This window comes from Rhyacophila brunnea, unplaced genomic scaffold (assembly GCF_057557595.1).
Source record: "Rhyacophila brunnea isolate RB1 unplaced genomic scaffold, BYU_Rbru_1.0 scaffold_9, whole genome shotgun sequence".
Lineage (NCBI taxonomy): Eukaryota > Metazoa > Arthropoda > Insecta > Trichoptera > Rhyacophilidae > Rhyacophila > Rhyacophila brunnea.
The window spans coordinates 37,177,643-37,201,891 of record NW_028233361.1 but is presented as its reverse complement, the minus strand read 5'-3'; the positions used below and the strand labels follow the sequence as shown (position 1 = coordinate 37,201,891).

At 33.5% G+C, this 24,249-nt stretch overlaps 1 protein-coding gene across 1 annotated transcript in view; it reads right to left on the bottom strand.

Moving 5' to 3' along the window:
- The window catches only part of LOC147063582 (uncharacterized), a 338,578-nt gene that overhangs the window by 1,110 nt on the left and 313,219 nt on the right, over window positions 1-24,249 (bottom strand). Inside the window, exon 4 of the mRNA XM_085959608.1 lies at window positions 1,416-1,524. Within this exon, the coding sequence (XP_085815734.1) occupies window positions 1,416-1,524 (109 nt within the window). The remainder of the gene's footprint in view (window positions 1-1,415; window positions 1,525-24,249) is intronic.

Genomic DNA, 24,249 nt, shown 5'->3' with positions numbered 1-24,249 from the left:
CAGTGCAAGCATGTTAGTCTACATCAAGGCGTGGCAGTCGAGGTGGTAAGCACCCACGACAAACGTATGTCCAGCGCTCGAAATGGAATAGTTTACGAACCGGAGCGCTCGACAAATTTTCTTAAGATATTTACATAGTCATCAAATCGTATGTGTATTTTATAAAAATAAGTGTCCGATTTTCTATTCTATGGCCTATATAGCTCAGATGGTCAACATATTTTTTCCACAAGACCGAGCGATAATTTTACGAATTTCACGAGCCGGAACGGCGCTCCGGTGCGTTCCGTTCCATTTCGAGCCCTGCGTATGTCTAAGTTTCAGATGCGTCTTGAAGACTTCAAATCGTCGTTGATCTGTTAAAAGTTAAAATCTCCGATGTGACAAATTTGAAATTTTACAGGAGAGTAAAAAAACTACCTTATAATCACAAAAATGAAGATAGACTTCCGATTTTTTTAGTGTTTCTCTGATTAGATTCATTTATCTAAATAAGAACAGTAATTGATGTTGTAATGTATATATTTGGTAATAAAATTAAAGTTGTTACATTGGAGCATGGCCCCCACAATGGGGGGAGGGCTAACAGGGCTCTAGCCTGGGGGCATGGGCTCAGGAAGGGCCCGGCGTAGTGAGTCGACGGGATAAGTGATATAAACAAACACATGTCACAAATTCTCTCTAATAGTAAAAAAGTCGCTATTTTTCGTCAATAATGTTGTTATTTAAAATTATGTGGTTGTACGATACAAATTTTGTATTGTGTATCGATAACTCCATAATTTAAATGGATGTATTAAAATATACAAAAAACATTAAATAGGTATACACATTAATTTTACCGCGTAAACCATTTAGAAAACGCTACTGTAGAGCGTCACAGTGCCTTTATCCTAAGCGATAGGTAGGGGGGCCCGCCCACAATAACACATTGGAGGTATTTACGTAGAAAAGGGTAATTTATTGAATAATCTGTTACAATCTTTTATTAAATCGCATTTAATGCGACAACTAAGACCGACACACTAGTAAGAGATGCAAAATAAATATGGAGGTAAACGATTAGAGAGTGTGTGCCGTGTTGTTGTTATAATATAGGTCACTACGTACAGGTATATAGAAACGTGCGACAATTTGTTATATCATATCGAATTAACTTGAAAAATTCCGACTAAACGGAATATGTTTAGTTTATTTTACATATTATTTTTATCAATGTATAACAAATAATGGTAGTATTAGTTTTACTATTAATATGTCAATAATTAAGATATTGTGTACTCACATTTAAATGATTTGTAAATTGTAACATGTAAATTAGCCACTGCTAGTTACTTAATCATTGAAGGATTGCATAATAAAACATTCGCAAATATTTGTTTAGTATTAATGAAGGAAAGTGATTCTTGAATTACCTGAGTCTCTCACGTACTTCTCCAGTTTGTCATTTTCTTCCTGCGAAGATATGGATGCCAGATGCATCCCGTGGAAGCGACAATACTGCGCAGCCTTGAACCAGTTGGCCTGGAAAGAAAAAAGAAGAAAGGTTAGGTTTAACACCGGTTTACTTGATTAGAACAATTAAGCAATATCAGATACTAAGTATATTATAACAGTAGTCAGTAATCGGTAGCTCGTGAGCTGCAAGGGGCCCTAACGTGCATTCTCACCCCACAATTATTATTGGTTTACCATACCATTTATAGCTTGCGGCCCGTGTGTTGTTAAATAATTTTAAATAAGTTTTAACAAAGTTTTTGGGTAAAAAGAACTCAATGTGAAATACGAATTTTCAACCTTTTTAATAACGTTTCAAACTACTAATTACAGATGGAAAATTTTAAATAAAATGTAATGAACAATTTGATTTATTTATTTATTTATAAAAAAGAGTATTACGGCATTACAGCTATTGGCCAATGCGCCATAATACATAATAAATACAAATATATAAAAATATCTTAATTACAAATAACAACTACTATAACAAGAAAGTGGAAAAGACAGCATGTGTAAATATTAAAGAAATATGATAATATTATATACAATTATAAATTTAACCTATTTAATACGTGCACAAACATTATATAGTTAATAAAAAACAAATCAACCTTATGGTGCCATCAAATAAGCTAATTGCACGATACACATCATCATGAGACATAACATCTGTCCTGCGACGAGGTATCTTGAAGACCGTGGAGCTACGAGTGATATTGGTGGGAACATGAAAATTAATATTTGCCAGTATATACGGATTGTAAATGAACCCACGAAGAAGTAAAAAGAAATGCTTTAAAAGAACAATCACTCTTCGGGTAGACAGGGATTGCATGGATAGCATACCCAGAAGAAAACGAGTCGGGAAATTCATGTTATTGTCATAATCATTTTATTGTCATTATCGATGCTTACAAAAGAAAAATGTGTAATCAGTTTACCATTGAAGATAATAGTCGAATTTGGTAGCACATAATTTGTGAACAAGCATTTTCTACAATGAATTCTAGAAATAATAATTTTTCTCTTTAACTAATTACAGAGCATACTTCGAATTTCAAATTTATACTTCAGATTTTAGTGGATACAGATAATTCGGCTACGAGAAAACGTCTACAGAATTCACATTAATCATGTAGACAGAAGATGATACTCGTACATACACTGTATTTTTTTTTTTTTTTTTAAATATATCTATTATTTCTGTTTTAACTGAATTTTTTTTTTGATTCAATTTCGTGTTTATTAATCATTATTGTGTGTTTCATAATATCTCGTATTTTAAATATTTTTGTATTAATTAAAGATTCATTATTAAAACGTTTTACAATCGCTTAAGGTGACGCATCAGTGAAACGCCAAATAATTTTCAACTGTAGGCGCGACGAAATTTCGGACTCGCTGCCATTCAGTGAGAGAATATCGAGTCAGAAACACGTCACTTTGCTGCGTGATGGCGACGGGTCAATTAATTCTAAAATCGTGTAAAGATGACTAAAAACGTTACCCATTTACTTTAAAAAGAAAACATGTCAATGAATATATTATTATTGTTACTAATAGAACATTAAACAGAACATAAAATGGACGTATGTTGGATTTATATGACAAATAATATTTCGTTTGACAGGCGTCATTTGCACCCGCGACCCGCAATCCGCGCATCGCCTAGCAACGATCTTTTTAGACCGTGCCTCAACTAATGCATGGCCTTAAAACTAGAAGCTGAATGTATATATTATTAGATGTAGTAAAACCAATTTAACTGTCTTCTCTATTACATAATATGTAGTGATAATATGACAAAACTTACCGATAACTACATTATATAAATAATTTTGAATTTACAATTTCATTTTTATACACCCTGTAATTATTATGTACATAATACTATGCCACGTTTACACGTGCAAGGATTTACTGTTTTTTTTTTTTTTTTTTTTGAATTATTAATAACCATGTCCTTGCTTTTTCGTACAAGGTGGTTTGTTAGTAATTTTGAACAATCACAAACACCCAGGCTTTGATAAAAACACATAAATGTTTTTGTCATGACCGGGAATCGAACCCAGAACTCTCGGGTGGAAGGCCAGCGCCTTATCCACTGCACCACGAGAGCCGCCAAGGATTTACTGTTGACAGTAAGTATTATCGCGGCCATAACAAGAAAACGTATGGGTAAACGTCATGTATTATCCTGCAGTTGGCAAGATTGCATGCATGAATCAAAAAAGTTTGGAAGCTTCTGAATTTTCATGCGACAGTAGGTATTCTTTCGATCTGCGCCTGCGCATTAGAACGATAGTCGCAAACATGCCGGCAAAAAACGAACTACTAACGAATTTTCAAGTTGACCGATTTTCACTAGTACCTTATAATGACAACATCGCGTCTCGCTCACTCTTAAAGAGTTAATTGGAGAGGCAGTCAACACTTTCACGTGAAAGAAAACAATCATTGCCACGATAGTTTAAAATACGCACTATTGCTACCAGTAAATCAATGCACGCGTACAAGCGCTATTATAATATTACCTTCACTAAATATCTATCTACAAAATTAACGTGTTTCAAACTATGTATCGAAGTGAATTCGAAATTGATAACTGTTTGCCGGTTACTTCGTTTCTGAAGTACGTTACCCTGTTAGTTTCAGAATGGCAACTTTAGCCATAGAAGATAACGACCCTAATTTACCCATCCTAATAACTTGAAATCAATAAGTCTGTGTAGATAAATGCTTTTCTGCAATGCTAGCCACATAATTATTTACTAGAGAGGGTATCGAATGAACAAACAGAACTGTGGCGATGGGCGCAGATTCATGCAGGATCTCTAATATTTTATAACAAGGTTTTTTTAGGTCGTATTATTATTTGTCCGGTACAAATCTTGCAATCGATTTTTAACTAACTTCCTGACTAACTAGACATTTGAAACTTTTAGAATATATCATAACACGATGCCAATGCATTTTTTAATACTTTTAGCCATCTTTAAGTAGAATTGAATTCATTTTTAGTTAATTCTGTTTTGTATGAAAAGTTATTTTGATACCATTATTGGTTGCTAAGGGGTCCTAGCAACTAAATTATTAAATAATATATACGTGCGTTACTATGGAAATCAATTAAAAATGACATTTCATTATTCAGTATTTCTATCAAGCACAAATTTTTTTGATCGTTTAAGCTAGTCAAGTCAAGTTTATATGATTCAACAGAAAATTTAAAAACGTTATATATAAAAAGTTCTTTTTATCTTGTAATTATTTAATTACCACGAGATTAAAGAATGTTACCTTTTTTATTGCATAAACTTAATTCTGAACATGCTCATTGGAAACATCTTTATAGCATGTTGAGCCAAATGGAGTACGATGATTATAGGTCTATTGAGCACGCGAGCTTTTGCGAATTAAGCTATACCATTAAATTAAACAGAAAATACATCTGCGAAAATATAAATATTATAAACAATAGAAAAAATCGTTACTTCAATTATTTGTTCTATACTTGTATAGAACTTATGTATATACATCAATTATTTTAGTAGGACTATTCATGACCATAATGATGCATAAGTGTGTCTATATAAATAATAAATAACTTAAATATGATGATTCAAAAAACACATCTGTAAAATATTTCAAATGTGAGTTAGAATAGTTCTGTATTTTGCTATTACCAAGTACAGGAAGATTGCATATTTTCCGCATTGAGATATACGATTTTACCATATAATATAATAGAATGCAGAGGCGTACTTTGAAGAAGATTCTCATGATGATAAGAGACAACGAGGTTAAGACAATATTCTTTACTACGTCGAATAAGTAGTCTGTAGAATATTATTAAAGGCTCTTCATTCTTATTTTATTTACATAAATGTCATACCAAAGAGATAAAATAAAGTAATGGTGTGTTATAATAGAATATCTTGTGCACTTGATAGGCGAGCTTTTAAATCTCTGAGTGATTTGGTAAAAGCACTACAAATCTAAATTTGCGCTGAAAGCTTCCTGAGTCGACCGCATCGCGCGCTGCACAAAGTAAACAAAGAAATATTAATGCCGCAAAGGAAAAAATATGCGCCCATAATTCGCAGGTAGGGATAGAGGGTGGAAAAGGGAAAATCTTTAATAGCCTTCCCCCTCACCCTGATGCAAATTCGGGGATTTATAAACGCGATAGCCCAACATTGTGAATATCGAAAATGTATATACGCTGGAAGGTAGGTATTTTATATTAAATATTAATTTATCAATATCAATAAATATCAAATATCAATATAGTGTCGAGGGTCCCAGGTTCGAATCTTGGGTCTGGCAAGTACACATAATATTGTTTTTCAATTTGTGTATGGGTCAGAGTATGGACCTAATAGGTTGAGCAAGTGGCTGACATCCATTTCTCGTAAAAATAAAATCTGCTGCTGACTAGATAATGATTATTTAATTACCACCTTTAAAATGCACGTTAATTACATCGATCGGCCGCCTGGTCATTACGCACCAGCAGCCCTATGTTCTAACTGGTGATATGAAATCACCCGACGACATGACGTAATTGTGACGTAAGCCAATACACGCTCGAGGCATGCCGCCCAACACACACTGCTCACCATAGATATTATTATGCTGAAACACCTATTTGTGTATGGGGACAATGGATAACGCCACTATTTTAGTAGCGTTATTTTCTCGAATGCTATTATCACTCCGGTAGTACGTCACAATGATGTCATATGACGTCATGTCGACCGGGCGACTACAACTCGCAAGTTCTAATATAAGGCCCCAGGTGCGTCTTCAGCGTTCAAAGTATTAATACAAACCTCCACTCTTTGGAGGCCCATAATATGATCCTATTAGGTTCGGACATGGTCAAAAGAAAAAGAAAGAAATCAATTTACATTCCAATTACTTTATTTTCTTTATAATAATATTTGTATGTGCGATAATATTTGAAAGAGCACATGGGAGCAAATATCGGGGGGCGCAGGTTCAAATCCTGCTGGGTGACATATTTTTATTTCAAAAATGTTTTTCTAGTGGTCATATTATATTTCTCTGACGTATTGTGTATATTTATATACATTGTAAAATAATTGGTACTTTTATACATTTGATTCCACAGTCTATTGTAGATGTTAGCCGCCTCATATCTTAATATACTTGTTAAAGAAGACAGGTTATGTCCATTAGCTCTCACTGCATTTATGCACTGGAGTAATGTATTTACTTAAGTTGGCACTGAAGACAATTTACTTTTATGGCCGAGAGATAACCCGAGTTCCAGGTATCTCCATCCTGAGTTTTCTCTTTCCAATCAGTCACACTGAACTAATTTCTCTTGCGTCTTTATTGATGTTACATAGTCATCTTGGCTTCCCTTCCGCCTACGATAGGTAACTATATTGTTAAGTATTGTAGGCCTAAGATGTTAACTATGTTGTGTTTAATCCTTTCTATGCCGCAATTACTTAATTGATAGTAATTAACATAAGAATTGGTGTAATTAGGGCGTCCAAAGACGCTTTGGGCACTTAACCGATTAAATTGGTTGAAGTTATATTATATAGCATAGTTGAAGCACATATGCGCCATCATTAATTTTCTTTAACTGGTTGAAATATTCTTCAGAGAATTTTAATTACGAATATTTGGATAACCATACAGAACTATCGGTTTCACGATGACGCTGTATACCTAGAATTTTGTTTTCTTGGACAGTGACTTGAACCTAAATGGATTCTTCAGTACCCAGCTGCATCCCTTCTATTCAGTCTGCTGGCAAGTTCCACGTTCATCTCGAGTTTCCTCCCAATCCTTTTTGGTTCCCAAATACTTAAGGACAGAAATGCATTCGAATGTTAAATAACCCAGTAGCATTCATTTTTCCTTGACATTCTTAAGGGCCCACATGCTCAACGTAGGTCAAAATGGAGCGTTTATGGTATTTTCAAAGCATAACCCTGGACATTCCTTAAACGTTGTACATAATCTATTTATATAATTTTGAAACCTTATTATCCTTTATATTTATTTCAAATATGTGATGACTGCAAGTATTTTTATTACATACATTACCGTTTTTAAAAAAATATATTTTTTTCGGTTAGGTTCATGTTACATGTTCAAATACGCGCGTTAACATGATCTTACTCCCTACTTCATTTATCGTTTGTCAGTTTATGGCTACGGCCGTATGTTCTAGTTTAGCCACTGGGAAATGCCACTAGAAATGGCGCATTTCAAAAAAATACTACCTTATTCTTAGGTCAATAATTATTATAAAGCAAACATTATTCATAGAATGTTTATCACATTTGAATGGAAAGACATTGCTTATAATCAGTATCTTTAGAATTATCTTCAAATGTGTTAATCGTACCCATTTTTTAATAATAAAATGCCTAATTCTTGTAAAATTTGGGATCACAGAGATTATCAATATAATTTTTTATCGTAAATATTTCACTATAATAATGTCGATATAATTTATACTGATGGTTTTATAAATGCGTTTAAAAATTAATAAATCTAAAAAATCTTAACACCACTTCACATGGACGTACTGATATATGACTATATTCTAAAACATTAGAGCGAGAGGTTTAAAAGAATACTATTTTATGTAATAAAAATACTTTATGCAGTCATCAAATGTTCAAAATAAATATAAAGGATAATAAGGCGTCAAAATTATATAAATAGATTGTCTACAACGTTTAAGGAATGTCCAGGGTCATGCTCTGAAAATTCCATAAAAGCTCCATTTTTACCTACGCTGAGCATGTGAGCCGTTAAGCAGTTTGTATTATTAATGTTCACCCATAAGTTAAGAAATTAAAAAAAAATAACCAGCTGCTAGGCATTCAGTCTACTTCTTTATTCTTCTTCCGAGGTAGCTACAACTGAATTTTGTCTCTGTTCTGGTAGAACACACTAACTGGAGAATACTAGTTTTGAGTAATTTGCCTTTGAAGTTGTTAAAATGTTTGAAATGGTCTATCATGTGAGTTTATTGAGTAATTGTAAAAAGGATGACTTTAAAATAAAGACTGTTTATTTATTAAGAAGGCTTCCAGACGGTAAAGTTTGAAATAAGGAACACTCAATATGTCATCTTTTCGAATTAGTGTCTTCTGCCAGAACAATGACGTTATAATGATGAACGTGATTCTCCACACACCATTTTAACTCACGGTCAGTATATCAACTTACAGAATCTTTCATATAAATATGTTAATTAGTCCAGATCTTATTACTTAGTTAAGTGTCCACATCTCACTTCTATCCAATATCATCGTGCGAACAACAGTTTTATAAAGACCAATCTATATTTTTCTTTATAATACTTCTAGGATTTAGTATTGCAAACAGCAATTCACTCTACTTCTCCGTTGCCAACGTATTTTAACTCATTATAATCTTAGATTACTCAACCAATAACAATTTATAAAGAAAGAGAAATAAATTTTAAATGATTGTAGATTTTTAAACGCATTAAAATAATTGTGTACAGTGGCACACTGGCACCCCCCAAACATGAAAATTATCAGAATGATTTTAAAGATTGAAATTGAAAGCAAATAAACTATACTTTTGGGCTTAGACAAATAAAAACACGACAAAAAAATGATCCAGCACCCTTTTTAGAAAAATTTCTTAGATTTTAATTTCTAACACAAAAATTTCGAAACATGTCAGGATTTTTTTGAAACCCAATCCCTAATGGAACTGTCAAAAACTTCTCGGTGTCCAGCCGAATTCCGGAGTGGTGTAGGTCATGGCTGGGGAGGGCTGACAGGGCTCTGGCCCGGGGGCCCGGCGTGTCGGGTTGACCAGATAAGTGAGATAAACACACATCATAAATTAGCTGTAATAGTAAAAAAGTCGCCTGCGGCGCTATTATACTTAATGGCCATGAACATTTTCAATTATATAATTGTGCAATATATTTTTTTAATTATTATGTGTCGATACTCGACAGCTCTATTATTAAAGTAGATTTATTAAAAATCGCCAATAATTCACCGTGTAAGTACCCTTAATTTTAACTAAAACACAATTTAAAAAACGTTAATGTAGTGTTTCACACTGCCTTTAATCTTAGCGGTAGGTCGGGGGCCCGCCAAATATCCTGGCCTAAGGGCCCGTTCCAGAATGTAGAGACCATAGTGTAGGGGTACACCGAGTGCAATAGACAAAAGACCGATAAACGAGAAATTAGGCTGTGAAGAAGAAAAAGAGCCTATAGGACTAATTTACATTCTCCTCCTTGGCCCCCCCCTAATATTAAATCCTGGGTACGCCACTGATTGTGTAGGACGTAGGTAAGTAATTGTTTTTTTTACAGTAGGCAATAAAACTAAAATATTACTTATTTATATTTTTGAGAATGCCAAGGATTGTATATCAAAGTTTAAACATACATAGATAATTACTTACATTTAAAATATCAATGCTAAAGTATTGATAAAAACTGTTATTGAGCATTTTCTACGGATGGTTTTGGCTATTAATTAAAAACAGTAAGATTTACGTTTAGGTGTGTAGTTAAATTGTATTTTAACTACTAAATCACATTTGAAGATACGAGTTAGTACGCGTTAAAGTTCAAATATTGGTTAACGTATTTTTTGCTGTTGATAAAACACCACGAACTATAATATATTAATTATTTTATATTTCGCCGTTTAGCAATTGTGAGTATTGCCAAAATCACGATTTGCAGATTCCCGAAATGATATTAATACATAAACAACAATAGTGGCCTAATTATTTGACCTTTGAAATTAAAATGATCGGAGGTGTCGATTATTTATAGGTTTCCAAATATTTTTTAGATCGTGTTTGATATATTGACCATCCAAAATATATATTAAGACTAGCACGATAGCATGAAGATGAACAAATAGTACATAAAGGTTTAATATATGGTTCTTAACCTTTAATTCTTTCATGATGAAAATATTCGTTGTTTTGGCGTTCATTTTCGGGTTCGTTTCCTGGTGAAGTCACCTTGGGTTACCATAAAAGATTGACAATATTACAAGAATAGTTAAAAGGGAAATGCCTATTTTAGCAAAATGACTATGTCAAATAAGGTTTCCTCATCATTATTTGATGTTTATTTACCTATAAAATGATCAAAAAGGCATAAAAACTTAATTATAATCTTAAGAGTATTTTTATACGTTCTTAAAACCTAAAAATCATAATACTATCGTGATTTTACGCCTTATTTTCATATATTATCTTTCTCATAATTCAGTATTTCTCTCTTTTGTTCGTAATGGAATGCGACGCACAATATGCAATGAGCATTTTTAATTTATGACAGGAAAATGAAATCTTCTGTTTATATATATTTACCCACGAATGACTGATATATACATAATATGTATAATATGTATCGACACCCACGGTGGCCGCACGGCTTAAGCGTTGGACTATCACGCCGTGGGTCTCAGGTTCGAATCCTGAGTCTGGCAAGTACACATATTGTTTTTCAATTTGTGTAAGAGTCAGGGTATGTACTTAATAGGTTGAGCAAGTGGCTGACATCCATTTCTCGTAAAAAACAAAATCTGTTAATACAAACCTCTACTCTGCGGAGGCCCATATGATCCTATTAGGATCGGACATGGTCGAAAAAAATGTATTTACTGGGTAATGATATCAATTTTGATAATAATAACTTTTTAATTAGATATTATATTGCTGATTCTAGGAATAGCCAAAATATGAAGATGACGAAGTGCATATTAACTGAAATATTTTCAGTTTATTGGCCTGTTTAACCTAACGTCGCTATAGGATTGGTTTCCCGAATATCCATTTTTGTAGAAATCGACCTTTTAATGCAGAATGTTTTATCGTATCTAATTGGACTAGAACCATCCCTTTCTTTAAATTACTTTATAATGGTAATGAATACATCATTCATATGCTGTAAAAATAATAATTGAAATATCTCCATGTATTTAAATATAGGATTATGAAATTTGTTTTTCGTCTCCTGAACATTTGGTCTATTCGGGAAACCAATTCTACTGCGACGCTAAGGTAACATTATAGTAATGCATAGGCCATAGATACTACATCTTTCCAAATCTTCGCCATAAAAAGATCGGTTATTATTATAAGATTATTTAAATCCTTTTAATGGTTTAGGTATGGTTTTATGTAACCGTAGAAATGGTATACAGTAAAATAAAGAATAGACTGGCATTTCAATTACAAATAGATTTGCAAAAATACTTATAATTTTAATGGCTACTCGTTGACACAATTTCTGAATTTTATGTTTAAAAGTGTTATTAAAAATAATAACCTATCTGTATGAAGACATCGAGTCACTCAAATCTGTTTTTCGTTAACAACAATGTAACGTCTTTTAAATGAAAAATCGAGAGGAATTAAATGTTTTTTGTTTCTTTAAATATATTACTATGTAAAAGATATTGTGTAGGTACTTAATTTTATCATTACTTGTATTTATTTTATTGCTATCGACTTATATATTTCTATTCATGAATACGAATTAATTTAGTACCATTAAACGTACTTTTTGTTCTATTATGAAAAAATGACTGTTGACGTTATCTCATAGTACTAAGTTATATCACACCGGTCGTATATTAAAGTATCAAGGAATATTCTATAGAGCGTGTTTTCGAAGATTGATTTTGATACTGTGGACGAATATTAAGGGGGGACATGCTCGTCGAAGGTCAAAATTGAGTTTTTATTGTATATTCAAACCATGATCCTGGACACTCCTTAAACGTTGTAGATGATCTATTTATATAATTTTGAAGCCTTATTATCTTTTATAGTTATTTTAAACATTTGATGACTGCATGAAGTATTTTTGTTACATAAAATAGTATTCTTTTAAACCTCTCGCTCTAATGTTTTAGAATATAGTCATATTTCGGTACATAACTGTGCAGTGGTGTTAAGATTTTTTACATTTATTAATTTTTAAACGCATTTATAAAACCATTAGCATAATTTATTACGAGATAATTTTTGTAAAATATTCACGATAAAAAATTATATTGATAATCTCTGTGATCCCAAATTTGACAAGAATTGGGCATTTTATTATTCAAAAAATCGGCAAGATTAACACATTTCAAGATGATTCTAAAGATATTTATTATAAACTATGTCTTTGACCATTCAAGTGTGATAAACATCCTACGAATAATGATTGCTTTATAATAATTATTGACCTAAGAATAAGGTAGTGTTTTTTTGAAATACGCCATTTCTTTTGTCATTCCCTAGTGGTTAAGCTACAACATACGGCCGTAGCCATAAATTGACAAACTATAATTGAAGTAGGGAGTAAAATGATATTGACGCGCGTGTTTGAACATGTACCGTTTAAAAAAAAATAAAAAAAAATTCGGTTAGGTACATGTTCAAACACGCGCGTTAACATAATTTTACTCCCTACTTTAATTATAGTTTGTCATTTTATGGCTACGGCCGTATGTTGTAGCTTAACCACTAGGGAATGACAAAAGAAATGGCGTATTTCAAAAAAACACTACCTTATTCTTAGGTCAATAATTCTTATAAAGCAATCATTATTCATAAGATTTTTATCACACTTGAATGGTCAAAAACATAGCTTATAATAAATATCTTTAGAATCATCTTCGAATGTGTTAATCTTGCCGATTTTTTGAATAATAAAATGCCTAATTCTTGTCAAATTTGGGATCACAGAGATTATCAAAATAATTTTTTATCGTGAATATTTTACAAAAATTATCTCGTAATAAATTATACTAATGGTTTTATAAATGCGTTTAAAAATTAATAAATGTAAAAAATCTTAACACCACTGCACAGTTCTGTACCGAAATATGACTATATTCTAAAACATTAGAGCGAGAGGTTTAAAAGAATACTATTTTATGTAACAAAAATACTTCATGCAGTCATCAAATGTTTAAAATAAGTATAAAGGATAATAAGGCTTCAAAATTATATAAATAGATTATCTACAACGTTTAAGCAGTGTCCAGGATCATGGTTTGAAAATACAATAAAAACTCAATTTTGACCTTCGACGAGCATGTCCCCCCTTAAATCAATTCCTCGTTACTGCATGAGCTGGACAGACTGACATAATGTCTGTCTACATAATCAGGGAATGTCCTAAAATTTATACAAAAATGGAAAAACTGCACAAATCATACATACTGCCAATGTGAAGATCTTATTACTGAGATTATTCGGCAGTTTTGTAATAGCTCGTGTTACTTACTGGTGTTATAATTTTAAATTTTGCATCTGCCTTGTCTTCATTACCATTTGTATTCTTAACTTAAATTCATGTAAATTTAGTCAAAGCACATTTGAGTACTTGGCGACCTCAGTCGGGTAACTTCTCCTGAGATATTCCCAGATATAAAAAAAATATGTTTTACATCCAAACGTAAGGTTCCGTGATCATCCGATAAAGACCGGGTGTAGTTTAGTGAAGTCATTAATTTCAATGTCTGTCTGCGTATTATGAACTTCAAATAATTTATCAGTTATTTTATCACATTTATTTTATAATTCTACTGTACAAAAGGATAGAGTATTGCCAGTAAACATTTCCATTTGGTGGCAATACATACATATTATTATGACTAACTTCACTTCAATCACTTCTATTAAGAGATGTCAAAACAGAATAAGAATAAATGACAGAAATGCAAATGGATTTAGATAATAATATATAATGATCTCTGTATAATATTATCATTTATACCAATCACCGTATGACACTATTGATGTTATCGGTGTATTTGAGAGTTGTGCCTTGTTTATTACAGTTATCTTACAATGATTAACTAGGTAGGTAGGTACCATAATATTTTGAAGAATGCAGAATGCTTCCAATTGCATATTTTAATGCCAGATACAGCAGTAGGTACCTATCTTTGCGGTCGTTTAGCGGAGGTATTTTATCGTAATCTTATGTAAATCCATCTTATCTCTCCATGAGACTAGGAACTGTTTTTAAAGTTCGCAAATGTTTTACAGAGTCTACAAAATGAACGAGGGCCTCAAGCAAGATTTTTTTGTAATGAATGCATTATTAAAATGACATTTGAAATTGACAGATGAAGCAGCCATTTTGAACGACGTGTGACGTCAGATTGTTTACGTCACAAACAGTGCTATACGCTATATTATGGTGGAACACAGGTTAAATAGCTTATAAAGAATTTGGTAATCTCATACATACGGCCCTTAATCTGGTGTTTCATGATAGACTGCACAACTCCCTCCTGGTATCTCCAGTCGGTCACATTCAGTCTCTCTACGATATTCTCCGGAAGTGGTCCAATAGCTGTATGTCTACCGTCATTCTCTCAAGATTTTAACTATATCGGGCTTAATTTTTTCGATGAGTTCAACGTTAGTACAAATACTCTCCGACTTGCTTATATGGCGAATTGCAGGACGCCGATCACATCCTCTGGGAGTGTCCCCATATGTCGGTTGAAAGGCAAGAGCTTCTCAAGTCGGTCCGATCCTCAGTTAGACCGGTCGGCCATTGCGACTTGGTATATACGAGAGGAAATTTCTCAGCTTTTAAAAAGTTTGCGGCATTTTACGCCGAGCGAGAAGGTCTTTTCTCATCGAGAATTGACCGTGATACAATATATCGAAGTAGGGATCACGCACTCTCTAGTGCACGCCAACCAAGGTCTTGGGAAGTTGCTCCTGGGACACTTTCGGCACAAATTTTAAGAGCGCCTAACGTTCGTTACACCACGGTATACACCTGCATAACGGATGCGGAGACGTGGCCGGTGGTGGAAGGAAAAGCAAGTACAAATGCGCCACTTTTCATTCAGTTTGCAAATTGTTCAAAGTGTTCTTCAGAGAATTTTTTATATCGAATAGTTGACATAAAGATATAAAATAGTCATCGCAAAATTTATAGTATTGGTTATAATAACATATTCACAATCCTTAGTTATAAGACGATAAAGCCCCAATTACATTGAGCTTCTTTACGAGCTGCTTATTGGCGAATTTAAAAGCGGGCAATTCAGCTACTGCGATTTGATGATTACACACAAAACTTTCCATTCGCTGAGAAGCCACAAGCCAGTGACTATTTTGACAGAACGTAGTTCGTTTTTTTACCAGGAGGTTGGCACTGCGCTCTACTGCGCAGACGTTTACAACCTGCTTATTAGCTTATTCGATGATTACACTGGGCGACTTTACAGGCAGATTGTAAATTCGCCAATTAACAGCTCGTAAAGAAGCTCAATGTAATTGAGGCTTAAAGAAGAGGTGGATTTTAAATTGGAAATTAATTTATGTTATTTAGGTAGATGCAGAAATTGAATACCTACACCATAAAATAGTTTTATTATTCAAAGGATATTTATTATCTGATAAGCAAGTCAAATTGTTTTTACTTGGGTTAAATTAAAATAAAATAATCAACGCTAAATACTATAATATACAACACACCTGTTAAAAAAAGCAAAAAAATGAACGGAGATATTAAATTCATACTATTAAGCTAGTCAATGCCAGGTAGAGGATGTTACTCAACTTTCAAATCTTCACACTATAAATACTTGATAACATTGCATACGTGTTCTCGGTTCACTACGTACGTAATTCGTGTTTGATACTAAATCGCTAGTGAAGTACAACATTTTTATAATGATGGAAATTCAAAAATATGGAAAATAAACCCAGCCACAAAAGTTTTCGGAGAGTTGTGTGAATTACTTAAAAAATAAGGCACTGTAATTGAATCATAATATCTATATTTAAATAAAATTGATGTATCTGTGATTTCGAAATATGTAGTGTTTCATTTTCTATCAGCGTTTTGACTATTTCCATTGTCCCTAAGAACGAAGTATTTTTGTCTTCTTATTTTGTTATAATAATTGGAAAAACTCAATAATTTGTAAAGTGAAATATCATCATCATCTGCATGAATCATCAGCCTGAATCTATCCACTGCTGGATGAAGGCCTCTTCAAGCTGCTTCCACTTCTCTCAGTCCTGTGCATTGCGTTGCCACGTACTTCTGCAGAACTTTATCATTTCATTGATCCTTGCGGACGTTTTGTACTTCTTGGATACCACTGGATGACTAGATTTGTCCAACGAGTGTCTCTTCTTCGAGCTATGTGTCCAGCCCATCTCCATTTAAGGCTTTTAATAAACTCTATTACATCGCAAACCCTTGTCTGCTTCCTTATCCACTCATTCCTCTTTTTGTCCTTTCGAGTTATGCCCAGCATGCACCTCTCCATGCCACGTTGTGCTACTCTAAGTTTCTGGATCTCTCTTTTACTTAGGGTTCATGTTTCACACGCATATGTGATCACACACTTCTGAAGACATTATTCAGGCGGCTAAAAGCACTCCAGCCTAGCTTTACTCTGCAAACAATTTCATCAAATATACATCCATCTATAGACACTTGTCTCAGATAGATGTAGCTTTTCACCTGTTCGAGCTGAGTACCATTGATGAGGATCTCTTTTTGGCCCGAAAGCAGTTGAACGTGACTTTCATCTTTGTTACATTTATTTTCAAACCTACTTTATTGCTTACTTCAGCGAGTTCCTGCATTCTGCTTTGAAGGTCTTCTGAGTCTTGCGAAAAAATTACTATGTCATCGGCAAAGCGCAGATGACTCAGGTATTCTCCATTTATGGGGATCCCTTTGTCACTCCAGTCAAGTTGCCTGAATAAGTCTTCAAGGGTAGCTGTAAATAGTTTAGACGAGATTGTATCACCTTGTCGGACTCCTTTGCTGATAGGAAATCTGTGCGATTATAATATAAAACTTCTTAAACAAATATAAAACTTCTTAAAAATAACAATTTATCACGAGTTAGCGGTCAGATAGCAACGGTTGAGTGGTAAGGTGAGGTACGCGAAGTGAGGGTAAAGAAGCACGAGCTTAAAAAAATCAAATGTTAAAGTGAGTTGTCAAGGAGTAAAATAAGCGAATAAATCCATGTAGAACAATGACATTAATAATGGACGACGAACTCAATACAGTAGCTAGCAAGTAAATTCGCGCATTCGCATGTAGACGTCACGCAATTTCCATTATGCGATATCACGCATCGGGAATTTATAGCAATATGACCTTTATTGTAACGGCGTTAGAGCAGTGTTTCTAATGTCAATGTTCATTTGAGCGAACCCCTTCGAACCGAACCATTCGGCAGACCCAACAAAAAGCATCAGGAATTTATAGCAATATCACCTTTATTGTAATGGCGTTAGAACAGATTATGCCATTCGGCAGACCCGACAATAAAGTGAGTGTCATTTTATTTTCCAGATGAATCGTCCATATTAATGTCATTGATGTAGAAAGATGTACGGAGTTATAATTATTTACACCAGTAATCCATAGAAAAAAGGAATAAATTATGTATGTTGGCTGTGAGCCAGAGGACGACAATGCGATGAATCACATTTTCAAGGATTTTAGGACCAAGGATGACTTTAAGTACATTTTTCTCAGCCATTTTAATACTCTTCCATAATATTTTAAAAGTATTTTTACCTTTCGCGAAATTTATTATTTTTGAAAAAAAAAATACTTGGCAGTAGTAACTAAATCCTCGTTAATGTGCAGGAATGATCTTTTTGAATGTTCATAAAAGCATATTAAAATACTAATTTTATTAGTAAAGATTATCAGCCATTTCTTCAACTCAATAGACAATGGGAAAAGGTATAAGAGGAAACTACAAACAGCCATGCTATAGAACCAAATTTTCGTAGATACTAAAAATTCAATATATTTTTTCGTTTTAGTACCTAAATGTTCTTTTTCACTGATACTGCTTAACGTCAGAATCGTGGTGTGCGAGTGTTACCATGCGTGACCTCTCTGTGTCGGACTCGGAGTTACATCTCTCATGCGAGTTGTTAGGTATGTTACGTCTCACCTCGTTTTAAAATGCCATTTCACCTTACTCCATACCACACTTGACTTTTCAACTCTCGTATCATAACCTAACACATCATCGCCTTTTTAATATTGCATAAAAACAATGAGAGTTTAACACTATCTACTGAGTTTGCAATACGCGTGTGGGATACCATTGGTAATATTATCACGCATTTTAATGCGTGTAGATCCATCTCTACGTCGTAGAGCCTAGTAGAGTAAGCTTTTGTCATTATCTGTCTTCTACGCAAATCGTTTGATAATGTGGTAGTTTTGCATTCGACATATTTATCGTATTCTCGCACCACAATAACCAGTCGCAGTCGATTCACTGCTGTATGAAGACCTCCATTAGGTCTTTCCACTCTTATCGGTCACTAATTCTTCGCTGCCACGTAAATCGACCGACTTCCAGCTGACTTTCTCTTAGGTATGCTTACATACTGTAGTCTACAATTTAGAAGAGATCTTCGTTTAGTTACGTATTTTTTTCGACTTATACGAGGTATAAAATATGAAAACTCTGCCATTCTGGGCAGAAAATGCCGAAAGGCGAAACCCGGGTCACAAAAAACGACTCAAATGGAATATTACAAAACTTAAATCCATTAGATTAAGAGATAATATTATTTAACTGGTATATATGTCAGGGTATCAGTACAAACAGTATGATGATAATAATTTCGTGTACGAGTTATTACTGAAAGTTTTTGTAAGAGTCACGAAGCATTTTGAATAATACGAGCCGCGAAACGTTTAAATTATCAGATCAAAGTCGAATTTTATTTATTGTTACCTTTGAATTTGATCGTTTGTTCCGATTCGTTAGAGATATTAAAAAATTGCGAAAAATAAACAAACAGTCTGCCTGCGAAAGGAAGTGGAGCAATGCCGCACCAAATAATACAAAGAGATTTTCGTCCGCTTCGCAAATTTGTTATTATTTTGTAGGTATTTAAAAAGGTTTCACGTCTCTTCGTGGTTGCCAAACTCAGAGCAACAGAAATATTTCTTCCAATATTATTTATAAATAATCCAAGAATTGTTTTTATTGCAACTTTTTAATGACAAAACTTACGTCATATTCTAAAATGAAAGTAGTAATTACTAATTATTCCACGTAATTTAATAATTGATCACGGCCGATTTCATCCTCTTCAATGGAATATTTTCAACTGAAATAAAATATAGAATATTACAGCTATAATACTATTTAAAAGAAAAGTTATTTATTGAGGACATAAAAATAATTTAAATATTCAAATAAGTTCTCTGTCCAAAAATATTTCAATAAAATTATTTACATGGCTTTCTAGAAAATATTATAAAATCGTATATAAGCAATTATCGAGGGCGTAATGTAAAACAACACTATCTATCTACAACAGTGCAACTTTACAGGAGAGCCAAAAAAAGTATTTTTAGTTTCTTGTAAGTCAACAAAGGATATGTCTTTTTTTGTGATTTTACCGAGGATTTGACTGCGACTCGCTGTCATATCGCCTGTTCTCTTCTAGAAGGGGATCCGTCGATCAGGTCCTTACTCATATTCTGTTAAATAACTTTACAATTTTGCCAAGCTCTTCCGTCTTACCCACCGCCAGGACACCCTTCAATTCGTCGACATTCTCATAGATATCCGCAATTCGCAGTTGTACTCTGTGAAGTTCATTTTTAGGGCATTGTAGTGCTATATGTACAATGTCCTCTAAAACATGACATTCATCGAGTTGCGATTTGATTCTTCCCATGAGGACATCAAATTTTTTGCCCATTGTGTGCCCTGTTCTTAGCCTCAGTATTAACTTAAGCTCATTCCTCGTCAAAGGTGAAAATCTATCCACATACTTTGGCCCATTTTCTTTATAGCCTCATTCCAGTCCAGGTTTTCTTTAATTTTATTATCTTGCTTATGGTGATGTTAAAATTTATAGGTACGGTTTTAAAAAAATATGAAAACGAGGGTAACTTCATGTAGTTAACGTTAAACTTTACTGACGGCGGCTCTCGTGGTGCAGTGGGTAAGGCGCTCGCCTTCCACCCGAGAGTTCCTGGGTTCGATTCCCGGTTCAAAATTACTAACAACCACCTTGTACGAAAAAGCAAGGATACGGTTATTAATAATTCTAAAAAAAAAAAAACTTTACTGACGATTTAAGAAAAAACTAGAAGAAATTAATATAAAGTTGTTTGACTATCATGTAGCCGAGAATGTAAAATAACGTTACCTAAAAAAACACTTTTTTATGTTGTTCGATTTTAAACACTCGATTATGACTGTATAATATAATAAATAAGTATTAATAATGCAAGTTATGAGAAATTCAATCAACCAATTAACACGAATGCTAAATAAGCGTCGATTAAAAAATTATCAACCTCGATTTACATAAGAACGTTTGTAGTATTTGATTATTTGGTTATTTATTCTTCTTATTGTGTCATCCCTTAACGGAGGTCAGTCACAATCAGAACGATCTTTGCTTTATCATCAGCTGATACCTGGAACAGTACGGTACACCAGCGCTTATACCAATTGCGGAGGTTCTTAAGGGGGGACGTGCTCAGCGTGGGTCAAAATTGAGCTTTTTTCTATTTTCAAAGCATGATCGTGGACATACCTTAAGCGTTGTAGATAATCTATTTATATAATTTTGAAGCCTTATTATCCTTTATATTTATTTTAAACATTTGATGACTGCATAAAGTATTTTTATTACATAAAATAGTATTCTTTTTAACCTCTCGCTCTAATGTTTTAGAATATAGTCATATTTCAGTACATAAATATGAAGTGGTGTTAAGATTTTTTACATTTATTAATTCTTAAACGCATTTATAAAATAAATAATTCACTATAATAATATGTTATGTAATAAAAATACTTTCTGCAGTCATCAAATGTTTAAAATAAATGTAAAGGATAATAAGCCTTCAAAATTATATACATAGATTATCTACAACGCTTAAGGTATGTCCAGGATCATGCTTTGAAAATAGAACAAAAGCTCCATTTTGACCTACGCTGAGCATGTCCCCCCTTAAGTAAGGTAATTATTTAGAAAGATCTGTGAAAATGGAGTATGGCGGCATCTCGTCGGCACTGTATGTACATTGTCTGTGATGAGCTAGTCATCATGTAGTTAATAATACTGAACAGAACACATAGTAAGACTAAGTGACAAATTATTGGCATTGAAGCGTCTATCGCCGAGATAGCCGGATGTTTGAAAGACCATGATTCCAGTGGCTATATGGATTAGAACACAACTTCCAGATTATTTCCATGCCTAATTGGAGATCCAGAGCAGGGGAAAAGAGATGGCGGAGAGACATATTAAATCCGACTGATGCCCTACTTGGCATTTCCGAACTCCAAAACTTGCAACTTTCTCAACCCCCATGTCGAAGCCACTGGACCCAGATGCATCAAAAGGAGACCGGTAGGGCGGCATGACGATCGTCACGTCGGGTACAAAAGCGACAGCGTGGTCGGCGCGGTGTGGGCCGAGGGGGTGGCTCGAGATCGTGAGGATATATAAAGATGGTAGCTTCTAAAATCAATTATTATAAAACAACACCCTTGAATTTGGAGGTATGAACCCCTCCCGGTCTTCCTCAAGAACCGGGACATTAAAATTAAAATCGCACACGTAAATTCATACAAACCTATATTTCAGATAAAAATACAGATGAAGGGGATGTGGGATTAGCTCGGGTGCCCTAAAACCGAAGAATATCACAAGCCAAGTCAAGTACTTGGCATTTAGTGATGACAATGATGATATAGAGAAGAATGTAGCACGAGCATTGTGCCTGCATAATGTGGCAAAAGTACTAAAATTTATATTTAAAAAATCGGTGTGTGTACTTATGTACGCGCGTTAGAAGATATACTTCTTTGGCGTAACAAAACAAAAACAAAACTTGTGATTAACTAGATTCTTTGACTATCTCTTAATTATCTTGTTAAATTACACACCCAAGAAAAAGGACCGCTTAGTGGAACGCCGTTGGTTTATTTATATACACTTTAACTTATATTCCTAAATTATATAATATTTTCTAGTTGTTTTTATTTTTTAAGTACCAACTGTCACTCTGACGTTTAATCGTTTGTTTACGTAAGGAATTGCAAATGGCTGACAATAATAAATTCGCTGCCTAGGCAACGGAACAATTCTAAACTATAATATTATACTGTATAATCGTCACGATTGCAGTATCATACCTTGGCTTAAAGGTAGTGCGTTCGGCTGATAACCGAACAATCAGTGGTTCGAATCCAATCGAGTGCGTTTTTTTTCGTGTGAAAAAATAAATTATGTGTTTTGTCACACGCCAAAAATACGCTCTGATTTGATTTCCCAAACGCGCCAAAAGAAGTATAACTTCAAAAATAATATTACTATTTTCTAAAGTAGGTACAATGTATGAACATATCCTTACAATATGTTAATAATACATCATTGTAATGTATTGCAATGTATTTTTAAAGCCAGTCTACTTTTGTTAACTACGTTCTTATGTTCTTCATATCACTAGGGTAAAATAAAAATGGCTGAAAGTCACTCGTGGGAAATACAACAGAATATACATAGGTATTACAAAATGTAGGTATACATTTGCAAAGGTAGTTCCACCGCGATATTTCGTTGATTGAGGTAAACAAAGCTGAAGTAATAACTGATTTTTGATTAATTAAAATTGATAACAATGACTCGATAAAAAATGCAAATCATGTCTATTAAAGGTTATATTTAGGTGGATACCGATATATTTGTTGGGAATAGTGGATTGTTTAATGATTTTTAATTTTATTACAGAGATTACATTTTATTATGCACGCGTTACAATAGACCTTCGAGTACTAACTGGTGTCACGCCGTACACACAGGTGAAGCATATAACAGTAATTAGTATTTAGCAGTGGCGCGCAGCCAGTGCTAGAGTTAAACACGTATTTATTTTATTCTTATATTATTACTTATAATATTTAATTATGTTGTTATATTAGACGGCTATACATCAACAATATTGTATTTATAAGTGAATTTGATTTTTCCTCTATAGTTTATAAAGTTCATTAATATACCATGAACTACCAACTAGCATGCCGCCTGTCCCAATCAATATACAATTATGTGGATGAAGTGATAGACATTACCTACGTCTTTTTTTAAACATATAATAATATTGTAGTAATCTACATTAAAACATAAAAAATTCCACACCCTACAATATAGGCTTAATGAAAAATAACCAACAACATGTGTAATATGTATTTCTAATTCAACGAAAACAAATAAGTATGTATGAAAAATGTGCACAATTTTGTCGGATCGCTCAAAATATATCAAAACTATTATGGTTTGGTTTAGGCAGGGTTTAATTAATTTTAAAAAACTAATCAACACCATCTGTAAACTGTAGTCTTAGTAAAAAAACAAATACGTATGTCTAACAAAGTTTAATGTCCACTATTTATGATGGATCTTAACAGCCTACCTCCACCCTTTTCCACTGCAATATGTTTTTTTTTTTTAACAAATAAATAACAATTTATCTGGTAATAATTTTTAAGTCACTGTCCTTTAAAAAAAAATGCGGCGTCTTACTGCGGGCGTGAAGATCTCTTCACATAAATGTTGCTGTCCGTATGATTAGCTTCGTTCTTTTGATTTAATAAACAACGTAACTTCATTTTCTTTTTAGTAATTTCCATCTGCTTTTTCTCTCCCCGGCACTTTGTATTAAAGTAAACTCAG